Source organism: Pan paniscus, chromosome 21, assembly GCF_029289425.2.
Source record: "Pan paniscus chromosome 21, NHGRI_mPanPan1-v2.0_pri, whole genome shotgun sequence".
NCBI classification, from domain to species: Eukaryota; Metazoa; Chordata; class Mammalia; order Primates; family Hominidae; genus Pan; species Pan paniscus.
The window spans coordinates 1796820-1814750 of record NC_073270.2 but is presented as its reverse complement, the minus strand read 5'-3'; the positions used below and the strand labels follow the sequence as shown (position 1 = coordinate 1814750).

Sequence of the window (17931 nt, the reverse complement as noted above, 5' to 3'; positions counted from 1 at the left end):
CTGACGGAAGACAGAAAGTGGGACTTTGGAATCACACCTACTGGCTGTGTGACCTTGGCCATGTTGCTCGCCTTCGCTGGGCCTCAGGCTCCTCATCTGGAAAATGGGAACAGTACTCTCAAAGAACTTCAGTTGACTGGGCATGGTGTCTCACGCCTGTAATCCCAGCACTTTGGGAGGCCAAGGCAGGCAGATCACCTGAGGTCAGGAGTTTGAGACCAGCCTGGCCAACATGGTGAAACCCCGTCTCTACTAAAAATACAAAAATTAGCCAGGCATGGTGGCACGCGCCTGTAATCCCAGCTACTCAGGAGGCTGAGGCAGGAGAATGGCTTGAACCTGGGAGGCAGAGGTTTCAGTGAGCCGAGATTGCGCCACTGCACTCCAGCCTGGGCAACAGAGTGAGAGTCTGTCTCAAAAAAAAAAAAAAGAAGTGCAGACAGGCTTGAGACACTGGCGGAAGCACCCTCAACACAGAGGGTTTGCTTTGGCCAGTGTTCCACAAATGCAGCTCTTACTGGCCTCAACCCCAAGTGTGAGGGAGTGCCAGCCTTGCTGTCACTGGGCTTATGGACAGGTGGGAGGTGATGTTGGAGTCATGAGTTCCAGCCCTGATTTTTTTCCACTTACTATCTGTGTGACCATGGGCCTGTCACTCCTCAGTAAAATGCCTTCCTTCCTAAGTTGTCATTTCATTCATTCATTCATTCATTCAACTTTGGGCAATTTCCTATGCTTTTCTGTGTTTCAGTTTGCTCATGTCTAAAATGGGGTTGATAACAGCCCCCACTGCAAGGGTTGCTGTGAAAATGAACGGAATCTGCACTTAGAACAGTGCCTAGCACAGCAAGGACTCAGAGGCACTGTCTGGAATCACTATTTGTGCCCATCTGTGGATGAGCTCCCGCTGTGTGGTGGGCACCAAGGGTGCCTGTGGGGCTGGCAGTCCAGCTGAGGGCTGGGCATACCCTTCATGCAGGGTCACGCAGGTAGATGACAAGGGAGCCCCAGAGCACTCTGCCTTCCAAGGCTACCGCAGTAACTGGGCCAGATGCACAGCTCTGCCAAATGAGGCGCCCGGAGAGGCTGTCACGGGTGCACAAAGGCAGCTCCTGAACTCATCGTGGGCGGGGCCCCAGGGAAGAGCTCCAGCCACCTGGCTCAGCAACTGTTCACGGGGCAACCTGGCCCCAGGCCTGGGCTCTCCTTCCTGTGTGTGCAGGGAGAGGATGAAGCAGCAGGGCAGGGGCCAGAGACAGGCCCAAGATGCTGGGCAGAGAGACGTAAGAGGCGAGTCACAGGGCTTGGAGAGAGGGAGGGAGACAGACTTCTAAGACCAGGAGGAGAAGAAGAGGAGGGGAGGGAGGAACACTAATGATGAACAGCTAACACTCACCTGGCACCCATGGCACCCTTCAAGAGAGACACTGTTAGCATCCCACTGTACAGCTCAGGAAGCCAAAGCACAGAGAAATTAAGTGGCTTGCCCAACGCCACGCAGCCAGTGTGTGGCACAGCAGGGATTAGAACCCAGGGAGGCTGACATCAGAAGCCATGCTCTTAATCATTATGAAACGGAAGAGGAGGAAAAGGAGAGGTGAGGGGGAAGAAAGACTAGACAAAAGAAAGAGAGGAGGAAAGGGGAAGAGAAAGATGAAAGAAAAGAGAAGAATGAAGATGAAAAAAGGAAAAAGTGGAAAAGAAGGGAAAGGTAGAAGAGAGAAGGAGGTAGAGAAGATGAAGAAGAAAGAAGTGGAGATGTAAGAAGGAGAGAGAAGTCAGCACCAAGGAGGGAGACAGACTCATCCTCAGGGGTCTGGGGAGGGAGGCTGCCCTCTGCTCCCACTGACGTCCCACCTGCATTGAGCTGCTTCCTGAGCTGCGTGCTGGGCTCCGGACCGCCCTGGCCACCACACTGGGAAATCCTGGCACTCTGGAGCAGTGACTGCCATAAGGGGGGCTGGTGAGCCCGCCACTGACCACAGCCAGAGAGGGGAGGCTAAGGGCTGAAGAACCGGAGGGGCTGCCAGGCAAGGAGCCCCTGCTGTTGCCCTGCTGGAGGGCCTGTTTCCACCCCACAGCCACGCTTCAGGGTGGACTTCTGGGCCTCCAATTCCAAGTTGAAAAGCCCAAGTCAGGAAGGTGAAGTACATCCCCCAGGTCTCATGGCTGAGCCCACGGTCTGGTTCCAGGGACTGCATTCACAGCCTGCATCCCCTGCAGGCTCTGTATTGAAGTGGAGACATCAGCCAAGTATGAACACCAGCAACTGGCAGAGCTTGGCTGAGAAGTTGCCTGTACACAACCAGATGGGCTCTCTCAACCTGTTCTCTTAGAGCTAAACTTACCTACTCAGTCTGGGCACCCACGGTCCTCCTCTGCAGGGGCAGCCTGCCAAGGACACAGAGAAGAGGAGGAGAAAGGAATGTAGGCCATGGGCACCCTGCCATGACCAAGCTGAAGACCCCGCAGCAGCCACCATGTCCCACAGCTCAGCAACTGAGACACTGTTCATTCCTCACTCAGGTTCCATGTCCACTGGGGGCCGGGATCTGAAGGTCTGAGGTTTAGTTTTAGATGGCCTGTGATCCCTTTGAAATTGCACCCCCATTTCTTTCTGGGTGTACCTGAACTTTTCTGGGGGAGGGCCTTTGGTTTTCATCAGACTTTCATCAGATGGCGGCTGAAGCAACAGAAGAAGCCAAGAAAGGGCACAGAGAAGCCCTCATTATCTGAAGCTGCACAGCAAATGACCCCAAAACTTAGTGACGTACAACACAATGATCATTTAGTATGTCTCAATTTCTCTGGGTCAGGAATATAGAACAGGCCTGGCTGGGTGATTCTGGGCTGCTGTCATCTGAAGGCTTGCCTGGGGCTGGAGGATCCACTTCCAAGGTGGCTCAGTCATATGACTAGCAAGTCCATGCTGGCTGTAGGCGGGACCTCAGTTTCTCTCCATGTGGCCTTTCTGCAGGCTGCTTGAGTGACTTCACAGCCCGGCAGCTGGCTTCTCTGGGGGGATCAAACCCAGAGACCAAGGCAGAAGCTGCAACACACTCTATGATCCAGCCTTGGAAGTCACACTCTGTCATTTCCACAAAATCCTACTGGTTATTAGGACTCAAAGATTACTGGGGGCTATTTTAGGGGTTGGCCACCGCAGGAAGTTCAGAAAGGTAAGAGGGAAATCTGGAGAATTCAGAGCCCTGCAGAGAGTAGCCCTGCCTTGAACAGAACCAGGGTCATGGTTCAAGTCCAGAGCTTTCCACCACTTCCCCAGGCCAAGCTTCCACTTTCCACCTCATTTCTGGCCATACCTTCCCCACGCTATCTCAGCTACAGATTTTCTATCAATTTCCTAAAGGCATTATGACTTCCCCCACCTCCAGGCCTTTGTTTCTGTTCTTTTCTCATCCTTGAGTACCCTTCTCACCTCTTCCTCTCTCAGACTATCTCCTCCAGGAAGCCTCCCTGCATGCACCCCACACATGTCAACTGCCCCCTCCAATCCCCAGTGCATCCCCCATCACTGCACAGACCCTCTGCACCCACGTCTGCCTTCCCACTCACCAACAGTACTCTGGCTTGGGGGACTGACCCACAATGGGTGCCCACCAGTGTGTGCTGAATGCATGAATTACGGGGGGGTTACACCCCACACACAACAGGGAGCCCCTTCAGGGCAGAGAGAGGCACTGAGGCACGGCTGATTGCCTCCCTGGGCCTCAGTGTACCCACCTGTCAAATGCCAGGGAGGCTTCTTCCAGCCCCAAGATTCTGCCATTACATCCCCCTAGAAGTACTCAAGGGACAGCATCTTGAAATTTAAAAAGAGGGGCATGAGCAGGGTTGGAATCCCGGATCCTCTACCCACCTCTACCGCAAGTCACTGACCTCTCCACACCTCAGATTCCTCAGGTGTAGAAGGAGCTAATGTTCTTCACCACCCAGGGAAGCTGACAGGGATGAGTGCTAAGGCACAAGAGGGGATAAATCTTGACTCCACCACTGGGCAGATGACTTAATCCCTCATTTTCCCCATCTATTAGATGGGGACGATTATATTTGCGTGGCCAGGTTGCTCTGATCTGAAACTGCATTCGTCCCGGTAAACACTCTGCACAGAGCCTGGCATGTGGTAGATGCCTGGGGCAGTTGTGGATGGGACACAGTCTCTCTTCAAGAAAAAGCTTGTCCTTCAGCAGCAAGGAGGGCAGCAAGCTGACAGCCTCCAGCTGCAGCTCCTCCAGGAGCCGCCTTGGCTTTGGAACTGAGGCCATGTTCTTCCCAGGTGGTCCCAGCCAGGCTGAGCTAGCAGAGGCACCAGGGCCTGGCCATTTCTGCCCCATGTGGGGCTTCTCTGTGGATAATCTTTACTCCAGAGACCCCTAGAGGGTGACTCTGCAGGCCCACGCTGTGGTCTGAGGCTCTCCTGGCCAATTCCATTCCCTCCTGCTTTGTGTTTCATAGGCAGCAGCCCTCACTAACCCCCTTGCTCTCCTAACTCCCTCCCAGCACCAGCACCGAGGGGGACCCAAACTGAAAGGCTGCTCAATGGAGCAGTGGTTCTCAAAGTGTGTCCCAGAACCCCCAGCATCAGCATCAACCAGGATCCTGTAAGACATACACATTCTCAGGCCACACCCTACACTTAGAGATGGAAATGCCTGGAAATCTGCATTTTAACTGATCCTTCCAATGCACTCAACTTGCAGAACTGCTGTCACAGAGGACAACAATCAGTAAGATATGCACAGCAGTGTGGCCAGGGTGTGTGTGTGTATGTGTGTGCAAGCACACGTGCCTGTGTGTGTTTTGTGGGAAGGGGAGAATGTTTTATCACAGCCTCAGCAATTTACCACCCCCCAAGGCCCTCCCTCATTTATTTCAAGAACCCCGAGGGCTAGGCCAACAAGCCTCCCTCCCTGCCCATTCAGGGGGAAGGTCCAGTCCCAACCTCCAGCTGGAGACTCTGCAGGCCCAGTTTGTGAGGCTGCACATAAGCCCAGCCTTCTTTCCTCCTGCTCCTACGCTCTCTCCCCGCCTTCCTCCCCAGGGGCACCCAGCCCCAACCGCCCGCCTCCTCTTTGTCTGCCAATCTGTCTCCATCCCGTGATGAGCTCCCGACCTCAGCCAGCCAGTCTGTGCTCCATCTTCAGGATGGAGAGTGAGGCCTCGATGCTCCCAACTACTTCCCACTCACCCTGGTGAAAGGTCACTGAGAATGGTTCACGCCACCAGCTTCACTTCCGCCTCCCAACCCGTTGCCCAGGTGGAGACCCTGCCCAGTCTAGGCCAATAATCGCATCTCCTGATGGATAGGAGACATCCTATCCATCCTATCTTCAAGAAAAAGCTTGTCCTTCAGCAGCAAGGAGGGCAGCAAGCTGACAGCCTCCAGCTGCAGCTCCTGCAGGAGCCGCCTTGGCTTTGGAACTGAGGCCATGTTCTTCCCAGGTTGTCCCAGCCAGACTGAGCTAGCAGAGGCACCAGGGCCTGGCCACTTCTATCCTATCCTGTCCTTAGATAGGGAGACATCCTCCCTATCTAAGACACTCAAAACCTCATTATGTGACAAGAGAGGACAAAGGGGACAGAGGTGCAGAGGCTTGCCCAGGGTCACATAGCAAGAGAGGGGAGCAGCCAGGAGTTGGCCCCTGCTCTCTCCTTCCACCTCAGATTCCAACTCCCAGGCCCTGGCAGGTGGCGGGTGATGGTTCTGACGTGGTCACGTGTGGCGGGGACACTGTTGGCCCTGGAAAACCAAGACCTTTGTGAACTCACAAAAGCAGCACGTGCTTCTTTCTCTAGTGGGCGTGGTGGTCCCTGTCCTGCTCACCGATGCCACAGCCCTGCAAATAAGGCTCAGGCAGGGGGACACTGCCTGTGGGTCACATGGCTGCCTTTCCTTTTCTAAACTGTCAGTAGGTGATACATCAGCACCTTCCTTCATGATGCCCAGCCCATCCCTCATCCTGCCCCGCCTCAAGGAACCCTGGAATGTCAGGGCCAGAATAACAGTGACAGTTATGACAGATTACTTGCTATGTGGCAGGCATGACTGGCAAGTGCTCCAGACATCATTGTATTTATTTATTTATTTATTATATTTTTTATTTTATTTATTTGTTTTGAGACAGAGTCTCACTTTTTTGCCCAGGCTGGAGTGCAGTGGCTCAATCCTGGCTCCACTGCAACCTCCACCTCCCGGGTTCAAGCGATTCTCCTGCCTCAGCCTCCCAAGTAGCTGGGATTACAGGCGCCTGCCACCACACCCGGCTAATTTTTGTATTTTTAGTAGAGACAGGGTTTCACCATGTTGGCCAGGCTGGTCACGAACTCCTGACCTCAAGTGATCCACCTGCCTCAGCCTCCCACAGTGCTGGGATTACAGGCGTGAGCCACCACGTCCGGCCCGTCATCGTATTTCATTCTCACCAGGAGCGCATGACAGACATGCAGCTCTCAGCCCACTCTACTGACATGGACATAAAACTCAAAGAGACAAAGCACTTTAACTCCAACTGCCCTAGACCAACTCCTCCATTTGATAGATGGGGAAGCTGAGTCCCAGAGAGGTGACATGATTTCTCCAAAGACACACACTAGTCAGTGTCACAGTCAGCCTTTTCCAGGCAGCTTACCCCCTGAGAGTGACCATAGTTCACTCACACGCCACTTTAGAGTTTGTCAAGCTCTCGTCTCCTCTCAGGAAGGCAAGGGTTTCTTTTGTTTAGTGGTTCTCACTCTGGGATGCTTATATGATGTGCCAAGCAAGCATGGTTTGAAAGCTTTGTAAACATTAACTCATTTAATGCTCACAAATACCCTATGATGCAGATATGTTTATTGCCCCCATTTTGCAAATGAGGAAACAGGCACAGAGAGCTGGAGTAACCTGCCTAAAGTCACACAGCCAAGATTCAAATCCAGGCTGCCTGAGGTATTAACTACTATGATGTTCTGCCCTTTTTACTGCCAAAAAAAACCTGAGGCTCAAGGAGAGGACATGACTTGCATGAGGCCACACACTAGAGTGGTGGCGGCTGGACTGGAGCCCAGGCGTCCTGCCTCCACGCCCAGCGCTGGCTCTCCACCCCCCGCCCCACTCCACGGGGCTCTTTCTCACTCTATGTTGATTCACAAACATCAGTTGGGAGCCTTCTTTGGCCAGGAGGTCTGCCTCAGTTCCCCTACCTAAAAGGTGAGGCAAACAGGAAACAGACACCTAAAAAACAAATGGATAAATGGGTTCATGGAGGTGCCAGAGGCAGCTGTGGGAGTACCAGGCAGGACACGGAGCCACCCTGGGAAAAAGAGAAGGCTTCTGGAAGTCTGATCCTTGAGTTGAATCTCCAAGTTCAAGTGGCACCCTTTCCGGAAGGACACAATGGAATAGGGCATCCCAGACTGAGGAAACAGCACGTGCAAGGGTTGGGGTATGGGAAAGAGTAAATTGTTGTGAAAAGTATGTTCAACCCCACGCAAGGGAGGGCACAGAGAAGGCTGTCCTGGAGGATCACGGAAGGAGTCTCAGAGAGTCAGAACGCGGGAGTCCTGACCACAAATCTGTCCTGTCTCACAGTGACCTTGGTATTCCCATCTGTAAAATGGATTGATATCTAAGCACTCTGCCAGCTCCATCCTTCAGCTGGTGGAGTTAGGATGGCTTTGAGTAGGGGGCTGGTTTTGATGTGAGGGCAGAAGGTAAGGGAGGAAAGGCATTCCGGAAAGGAGGGCCTGTAGGAGCAAAGGTCCAGAGAGAGAAAGTGCAGAGCAGGCATTAGAAATGGTAAGGACGGCCAAACACGGTGGCTCACGCCTGTAATCCCACTACTTTGGGAGGCCAAGGCAGGAAGATTTCTTGAGTCCAAGAGTTCAAGACCAGCCTAGACAGCATAGTGAGACCCCGTCCCTATGAAAAAAAAAAATAGCTGGGCATGATGGCAAGCACCTACAGACCCAGCTACTTAGGAAGCTGAGGCAGAAGGACTGCTTGAGCCCAGGAGGTCAAGGCTGCAGTGAGCTGTGATTATGCCACTGCACTCCAGTCTGATCAACAGAAAGAGACCTTGTCTCAAAAAAAGAAAGCAAGCAACGGTAAGGAGAGGATGTAGCTGCTGTTGATGGTCCATTGGATGGTGCAGACAGGGGACACATATGAAGAAGCTGTATCACTCTGGACTCTTCAGTTAGAAGTGAAAGAAATAAAAAAAAAGGAATTATTAATTTATATAACTGAGAAGCCCAGGGCACTGGCTTCAGTTATGGCTGAATCCAGGTGCTGACATGTTACTGTGAGGATCCTGTCTCTCTCTCTATCATGGCTTTGATTTCTTTCTTGTAGGCCTCACTCTCAGGCAGCCTGTAACCTCATGGAGGCAAAGGTGGCCACCACTACCTCTGGAATCCATCACACAAACTACACTTCTGGTGGAAAGACTCCCAGTAGCCCCACAAAAACTTCAGAAGCGGCTCTTGCCAGACTTACTTCCTAGAATTGTCATGAAGATGAAAGAAGTTAATAGAGCTTAGCCCAAGCTCTGGTACACAGCAGGTCCTCAGTCTTTGCTGTAGCTCAGCCAGAGAACTTGACATTATCCTGGACTATTCTCTTTCTTCACATCTAACATTAGATCTGTTTGCAAATCTTGTTGGATCTACCTATAAAAGAGATCTAGAATGCATACAGTTCTTCCCACCTCCACTGATAACAGTCTAGTCCAAGCCACCTTCATCTCCCTACTTTGTTTTCTAAGTTTTATATGTATATAGTATATTTATATAGTAATGTATTCATGTATTCAATTGTGAACACCATTTAGACGTGTACATCCAGCTCAATGAATCTTCACACAGTGAGCAGATGATGTAACCTCCCTCAGATCAAGATACAAGACACTGACAGCACCCCAGAAGCCTCCTTCATCCCCGCTCCTAGTTATTCACCCCCTTGGTAGTGTGTCCTTTCATGTGTCTGAGTCACTAGCATTCACCTGGCTTAGTGCACTGGTTCCCAGCAAGTCTCTGGCTTTCTCTCTTGCCCTCTTATCCCTTTCAGTTAACCCAATCGATTCAGAGACCCTGTAAAAGATGTCTTCCCTCTGCTCAAAGTCCTCCCATGGCTCCCATTTCATTTGGTGTAAAAGCCAAAATCCTCTCCATGGCCTGCAAGGTCCTACACAAGCTGGCACCTCATCCCTCCCTCTCCTCACTTTCCCCACATAACTCTCTGCTCCAGCCATACTTGCTCCCTTCTTTCCTCAAACACACTACCCGCACTCTCAGCTATACACGCAGGAGACCACTGTACTTGCTGTTCACACTGCCTAGAATCTTCTTCCTCTCCCCACTCCCATATCCTCTTGGTTCACTCCATCAACTCCTTCAAGTTTGTGTTCAAATGTCACCTTCTCATATCTGCTTCCACCCAAGATGGAGTATCAGAAACTGAATTTACTCTCCTGCTTGAAACAATCAAACAAACCAACCAAACCAGGCAAAATATGTGAAACTATAATTTTTAAGACTCTAGGCAACAGGCAATAAAGGATCATGATCCCTGAGAAGTGGGAAATAAGATGAGCCCTATCATGGCCTCAGTTTGCCGCTTGGAGAGAGTTTTCAGAACCTAGTGCAGGGAGGAGGAACCCAGGCAGCACCCAGGAGGCTTCCTGAGTTAAGGAAATAGAGTTGACAGTCCAGGAAGGACAAAGAGGGCAGAGTTTGCAGGACACAGTATTGGGAGGAAAGAGCTGCACAGAGAGACTATTCTAGAGATATGAAGAAAGTCCCCCTTGAGTATTAGACTGAGTACTGGTTGGTGCTTTTGTATGATAAAACTACACTGAAGTAGGGGGGAAAATCATCTGATAAGATTAGAGAACAGTGCTCAGCACTCACACAAAACCAGAAATATTAATAAACAGAAAAAACCCTCATAATTTCTGGGGTACTAGGTAGAGTGCTCAGGAAGGTCTTTTCTCAACAGTGGTATATAATTAGCCCTCAACAGACAGCACTGCTCTGGACCCACTCAACAAATTATAAAAGCAAGACTAGGAAGGATAAAACTGTTTCCAAGTAACTTAATTGCATCTTAGAGCAAAACTGAAGGAGATTTATAGAAATATAAAAGTGTACAGCACCCAACAAGGGTAATGTTCACAATGCCTGATATCCAAAGTTTACCATGCATGTAAATAAGCAAGAAAACATGGCCCATACAAGAATAATAATCAATCAATTGAAACTGACCCAGAACTGATACAGAAGTAGCAGATAAGAGCATTAAAATAAGTATTCAAATTGTATTTCATGGTCTGCATGTTCAAAAGTTAAGGAAAGACTTGGAAGATATAAAATGACCCAAACTGAACTTCTAGAAATGATAACTACATGTCTGAAATGAAAAATATGCTGATGTGACAGAAGAAAAGATTAGAGAATTTTAAGACGTAGCAATAGAAACTACCCAAAATCGAGGACTCAGAGAAAAAGAACGAATCCAAAAAAGCAAGAGTATTAGCAGCTATGGAACAACTTCAAGAAGCCTAATATATGTGTCTTTGAAGTCCCCAAAGGAGAGGAAATAGAAAATTAATGGCTGAGAATATTTCATATCTGATATAAACTATAAACTCACAGATCCAAGAAGCTTAACGAACCTCAAGCACAAGAAACAGGAAGGAAATTACCCATCATGAACAAATTGCTCAAAACCAGTGACAAACAGATAAATATTAAAAACAGTCGGAGAAAGAAAAGGCTTGAATGAAGATGAAATAAAGATGATTTCAGACATACAAAAGCTGAATGAATTTGTCAGCAACAGATCTGCACTACAAGAAGTGATAAAGGAAATCCTTCAGGCAGAAGGAAAATGATACCAGATGGAAATCTGGATCTACATAAGGGAATGGAGATCACCAGAAATGTTAACTACATGAGTTAAGTATATAAAATTTTTTCTGATTATTTAATTTAAAAAAAGATAACTTAGCATTTAAACAAAAATAATAACATTTTGTGGAGTCTGTCACATATATATATGTATGACAACAACAGCAAAAAGGCCAGGAAGGAAATGAAAGTATACTATTACATGATTTTCTTTTTGAGTCTTGCTCTGTCGCCCAGGCTGGAGTGTAGTAGTGCTATCTCAGCTCACTGCAACCTCTGCCTCCCAGGTTCAAGCAATTCTCCTGCCTCAGCCTCCCGAGTAGCTGGGACTGTAAGCATGCACCACCATGCCTGGCTAATTTTTGTATTTTTAGTAGAGACAGGGGTTCACTATATTGGCAAGCTGGTCTCAAACTCCTGACCTCAGGTGATCCGCCCACCTCAGCCTCCCAAAGTGCTGGGATTACAGGTGTGAGCCACCGTACCCAGCCTTATAAGGCCTAATGTAACTACTAAGATAACAAACAAAACATTACAGTTAATAAACCAACAGAGAAGGTAAAACGATATAATAAAGAAGGAGGAGTTAAAATGAAATAATAAAAAAAAAAAACTCAGCTAATACAAAAGAAGACAGAAAAAGAAGAAAAAGAAAGCAAAGAACAGATGGGACAAAAATAAAACAAACGGCAAGATGATAGACTTAAATCTAACCACGTCAATGATCACATCAAATGTAAATGGTCTAAATACCCTCAATTAAAAAGCAGAGATTGTTAGATTGGATTTTTTAAAAAAAATAAGACCCAAATATTGGTTTCTAAAAAAAAAAAAAATAAGACCCAACCTTCAAAACGGCACACCTTAAGTGTAAACACACAAGTTAAAAGTACAAAGATGGAAAGTAACAGTAATCAAAATAACACTGGAGGAGTAGCTAGTTTCATATCAGACAATGTTTGTTTCAGAGCAAAGAATATTACCAGGAAAGATAAGGTCATTTTATAATGATTACAAAGGTCAAGGCTGGGCGTGGTGGCTCACACCTGTAATCCCAGCACTTTGGGAAGCCAAGGCAGGTGGATCACGAGGTCAGGAGTTTGAGACCAGCCTGACCAACATGGTGAAACCCCATCTCCACTAAAAATACAAATATTAGCTGGGCGTGGTGGTGCACACCCGTAATCACAGCTACTCAGGAGGCTGAGGCCGGAGAATCTCTTGAGCCCAGGAGGCGGAGGTTGCAGTGAGTCGAGATTGCGCCACAGTGAGTCGCTCCAGCCTGGGCGACAGAGCAAGACTCTCCATCTAAAAAAAAAAAAAAAAAAAAAAGGTCAGTTAATCATGAGCATATAACAATTCTAAATATTTATGCCCCCAATAGCAGAGATTCAAAATACATGAAGGAAAAAGTGAATGACCTGCAAGGAGAAATAAATCCACCTTATCAACTGAGATTTCAAATCTCCATAACTGAAAGCAGAAAGAAAATATTGTCACTTTCTTAGTGAGTCCTGCCTTGACTCTCAATTTCAATTGCACCTTCTAAAATAACATTTATTTATTTATTCATTTTTATCTATTTATTTGTATAATGTCTAGAATGGTGTCTGGCGCTTAGAAAATTCTCAAAAAAAAAAAAAACTGTTAAATAAAACCAAGGTCAAAAGGATGTTAATTGCTACTATCATGACTAGTATTATGTGACTCTGCACATAGTCTTTCTCTATTGTTATTTGAATGGGTAGACCCCAACAAAATTAATACTGAAGACTCAATCTAGAACATAAGGGCGGAAATCAGAACTTCACCATATTCGTGTAAGATGCATAGGATGTGAAAATTCTAAAAAGTCAGAAGACTACAATGTTAGAATGTAGGATGCTTAGGGGCAGAACATCAGAATCAGAGACCAGAGTTGATGAGGAAACTAACCCTGCTATGCATGGGGTGGGAGTAGGGGTTGGTCAGAGCCAAACAGCACTTTCTAAAATCCCACCTGCTGGTTCTGGGTGTCTCCTAACTCTAGTATCCATAAGGAGATGTCCATCCAGCTAACCCAACTAACCCAGCTCAGCAAGGCAAAGAGACTGAGAAACTATTCACCCATGGCTTCACGAGCAGCAGGAATGAGGGGAGTAAGTGGGGAGGAACAGGAAGGGGGGAAGGGAGGCCGTATTTTCCATTTTAATTCAGCTCCTGCTCACCAGGCCCCTTCTGGACTGTGGGCTCATGAGGCATTGTGGTCATGCAAGACTGGAGTATGTCATTATCAGAGGGAAACACTACTGCCACCACCTCAGGGCTAGGGGCAGAGGTTGCAGCAGTCTGAGGCCTGCCCGTCTTCCCAGGGACCCTGCCCCATGCAACAGAACTGGCTGGAGGCTGGGTCCTAGTGGGTGGGGACATGAGGCTACTTAGGGACCTAGTTCCCTAGACCCAGGAGTGTGGCCCTTTCCTGCCCAGGCAATGATACACACTGTATTGGGGAGGAGGGTAGGGGTCTGGCAAGTAGGGCCCACCCTCCTAATCAGGTGCCCTGCTTTGTTTTTATCTAAAGCTCATGTCACCTACTGACCTACCTCATGTCTTACATGTTTATTTTATTTCTCATTCATCTTCCGAAGGAGACTGCGAGTCTGTGAAGGGAGCCAAGAACTCTGCTCTGCTCACGGTTGTCCCTAGCACCTAGGGACGCTACCGTGGACTCCGCACACAATAAGCGTGCCAGCCATGCTGTTCTTGGATGGAAGAGATGAAGCTGATTTCCCAGCCCTGCACACAGGGATTCTTCGCACACTGGATCACACCCTTCTTGTAGAAACTAGTGAAGGCTGTGCCTTCTCTACCCAAAAACTCACACAAGTCACATGCTGATGAAGACACTTCTCAAAGACCATAGACACACACACACACACACACACACACACACCCAGCCCCAAGCTCAGCACAGACCACAGGTTTTTTGCCAAGCTTCACCCTACTGCCAGCTGTGAGATGAAACTCAAGGGCCTCTTTCCAGCACCAGCCATTTTTGGTTTTCCCTGTGCCCCTCCAAGGAAAATCACAGAAAACAGCAAGAACCAGCACTTGTGAGCACTCACTGTGTACCCAGCACTGCGCCAACACGGTCTCAGCCCATCACCTCCACCGCCCCGGGCGCAGGGTGGTTACCTGACGCAAATCCTCAACGGCGAGTAGGGAGAACTTTTGGAACCCCTTTCTGAACCACCACGCTATTGGCCTCTAAAACAGGCCCAGATTTATCCTCCCTTTAGGCCTCTGGTTTTCAACACTACCTGAATCACAGGCTACCTTTTTGAGGCTGGGTCAACTGCTGGCAAAACCCCAGAAAAATGCACAAAGAGACACTGTCAGGCAAATTCCCAGGCCTCTCCCTCCCACCTCCCACCTCCCACCTCCCCTAACCCCCACCCCCCAGCCATTGGAGCCTGTAGATCCCCAAGCCAATAACCAGGCGTTAAGCACCTGGGGTACGAGATGGGTGGCAGGGTCCCCCTCTTTTCTGGACACCGCTGGGAACCCTCCGCCCCACAATTCTTCAAACTGCTGCTGTGCTTCCCCCCCCCCCACCTTCTTAATTAACACCGCACTGCTTAACAGGGCGGCCCCGCGTGCGAGTGTGCGTGCGCGCGCGTGTCTGGGGGCTGGGTGGGGGGGCCACTTGTCACACGTGGGGAGGCCGGGGGGAGGGGGGTGCTGGCTGCCTGCCCAAGAGCGAGACCCCTCCCCCAGCCCCCGGCCGCTGGAGGATTGTGAAGCTCAAACAGATGGACCGAGCCAAGGGGCGGGGGCGCGCGGATGGGGTGCGAGACGGCAGCGCGGCGGCCGGGCCTCCGGGCGCCCTGACAAAGGCGGGGCCGCGCGGCGAGGGGCGCCTTATCTGCGCGAGCAGACCGGGCGGCCCGGGGGGCGCACAAAGGCCCGGGGCCGGGAGGGGGTGTGGGGGGCGCGAAGATTAATTGCCCAATCGAGTTGTCGGCGCGGGGCGGGGGCGCGGGCCTCGGCCCCGGGGGACGCGGGGCGGCGCATAATGAAGTGTGCAAAAAGTTAATTTGCTCCGCGACTCGCTGCTCACCACAATCAAAGGCGGGCGGAGGGGAGTGGAGGATCGAGCAGTATCCCCCCCACCATCCCCTCCCCCGACCCCAGCTTGTGATCCAAAGGCAGGATGAGGGGGTCACAGGGCACTCCCACAGCTGGGGGCGGAGGTCACCAGACGTGCGCCCTACTCCCACTTCCTCCCGCTGTGAGTCTCCCGGCAGGTCCCGTTCCCTCTCCGAGCGCCACTCTCCTCTCCTGGACTCACAATGGTTGACATTTCTGGAGCACTCACGCTGCTGGGCACAGTGCCAAGCGACCAAGCGTTTCCCTGGCGTCGTCTCCTTTTATCTCACAACCTGAGGACATAACGCCTGTGCGCATCCGTTTTAAACCTAAGGTACAGAGAAGCCCGAGAAGTACTCCAAGGTCACAGGGCTCTTACCTAGCTCAGAGCCTTAGGTGGAAAACAGCACGGTGGAAAGGGTCAAAGACAAAATACACGGAAGAATTGGGGTTGATGGTATTATTCATGCTATTGCAACAGGGAGAGCATCCCAGATCCCAAAATCAGAGTGTCTGGACAGGATGGATTTGCCTTTGACTTTTGTAGGGGTAAGGAGACAGGTTACAGCAGGAGGGATTTAAAGTGGGGATTGTCTTACAAATAGGGGATATCTCCATCAGTCCATTGAAGAGGAAATGTTCATCTCTGTGTCTAGCTGGCTTCAGAGAGGACACACAGTTCTCATCTCAGCTAATCAACCATGAGACAAAGAATGGGAAGTGGGAGGGTCCTTGGCCCTGTCAGCAGGTTCCAGCAAAAGGGGAAAGATCACAGGCCAGCAAGGGAGTCATCCTCCAGTCTTACAGGATACACTAGAAAGAGGGGACTACATCTTATCTGAGTCATATGGGGAAGGGTGGCTCGTTTTGCTAAGCCATTTCCCTGAACAGAAAAGGTAGGGAGACTTCAGAAAACAAAAAGTTGGGGGGATTTCTGGACCATCGCTGTTTTTCAGGAGCACAGGGCTCAGGTAAAGTTTAACATTGTCAAAAGAGTGGCTTGATAGCACAGGTGGAGACCCTGGTACCCTGTGACAGAAGCTTTGCTGAGTGGCTTAAAGGCCCCTGCCTGATGAAGCACTCATCCTTAGTAAATATAAATACCCCTTTACCATTCCCCTGGGGAGTGTGACCTCAGGCAAATCATTTAACCCTCTCTGTAAAATGAGAGCAATGATAACAATACTCACCTTCTAGGATACTCTTATCAGTGACAGCGTTAACAACAATTACAAAGCAGAGCCCTGGAACATGGTAGGTGCTCAATTAGCTATGGGCCTGGTGTGATGGCTCTTACCTGTAATCCCTGCACTTTGGTAGGCCGAGGCAGAAGGATGGCTTGAGCCCAGGAGTTCGAGACCTGCCTGGGCAACATGGCAAGACCCCATCTCTACAAAAAAAAAAAAAAAAATTAGCTGGGCATGGTAGCGGTGTGCACCTGTAGTGCCAGCTACTCAGGAGGCTGAGGTGGGAGGATGGATTGAGCCCAGAAGGCCGAGGCTGCAGTGAGCTGTGATCATGCCACTACACTCATGCCTGAGCCACAGAACGAGACCCTGTCTCAAAACAAAACAAAAACAAAAGGTTAGCTGTGAGTACGTACTACTATTTTCTCAGAAAGTAGTGGTGCCAGGATTTTAACTCAAGCTGCATATTTTCAGAGACTGCAGGCTCATCACTAGGGTACACCACCAGCTCTCCATATATGGATTCAGTCTTCAAACACCAAACACATCCTGAACCTGTGTTCCAGGTACTGGGCGCCCTGACAAGAAAAGGAGCAAGCCAGCCCCAAACAGACAATGGCACAGAAGCCACAGTGGCTGTGGGAGCTCAGAGGAAGTGCCACGGTCCCCTCCTTCAGAAGTGGCTTCCAGGCCAGAGCTGGGGTCACCCTCTAGCTCTGACTGGTGGCTCCTGAGTCCTGGTTCTCTGACCCACTGCTCAGGCCTGTCCCTGGGCCCAGGCCGGACCAGAGGACTGGCAAGGGAGCCCTTGAGAATGATAGGAGCCAGGCTTTCAAGCAAGAAGGGGCGGAGTCACAGCCAAACCAAGATTTATGGGCCCGATCATAATAACGAAAGAAGAAAAGAAAAAAAGGACGCGTGTTCGGCAATGCCCAGGGACCAGGACTGCCGCCCTATTACCAAAAATGTCGTCGCTCTCGACTCTGCAAATTAGCATAAAACATGCTGTTTTGCATTCATTTGCATATCATTTGCATGCTAATGACTTGACGCCACAATGCACCCAGTCCCCTAAGAGGCTTCTGGTCTTAGCTTCTCTCTTAGCCCCTGCCCCTTGTCTTGTATTGAGAAAAATAGGAGATCTGGGTTCTAGTCTAGGCTGGGCCACTCACTGGGCAGATCCCTGCTCCTCTCTGAGTCTCAGTTTCCCTGACTGTGAGCTGAAGGAGATAAACTGAGCAGGGATTTTCAAGTTATGCTCCAGTAGGCCTCTTGGGGGCTGCAGACACAGAGATGGGGAAGCAGGTGGGGCAGGCGTCCCCCTTCAATCCCCTGCTAACAGCTGGGGCTCTGAGTAAAATTTCTCCTGACCAATGCAGAGCTTCTCTGTTAAAAACAAAGACCAAAAAGTTTGCAAACAAATGAACTCAGATTTCTCCACTGAGTCTTTCCAGTGCAATGTTTTCCAAAGACGTTAATAATAATGATCAGAGTTAAAATATATAGCACTTACCATAGGGCAGGCACTGTTTGAAGCACCAGACATATATAATTCACCTAATCCTCCCGCAGCCCTTGAAATAGGTGTTATTATTGTACCTCCATTTTACATGCAGGTAAACTGAGAACGAAAGGTTGAGTAACTTAGCTAAATTCAAATGGCCACTACGTGGTAAAGGTTCAAACCCAGGCAGTCTGGCTCTAGAGTCTA

The 17931-nt window shown here is 49.7% G+C and overlaps 1 protein-coding gene across 1 annotated transcript in view; it reads right to left on the bottom strand.

Annotated features, from left to right (window-relative positions):
* FAM110A (family with sequence similarity 110 member A) overlaps nucleotides 1–17931 on the bottom strand; it is a 331582-nt gene that overhangs the window by 259329 nt on the left and 54322 nt on the right. The window contains exon 3 of the mRNA XM_055104552.2: nucleotides 16331–16423. Within this exon, the coding sequence (XP_054960527.2) occupies nucleotides 16331–16423 (93 nt within the window). The remainder of the gene's footprint in view (nucleotides 1–16330; nucleotides 16424–17931) is intronic.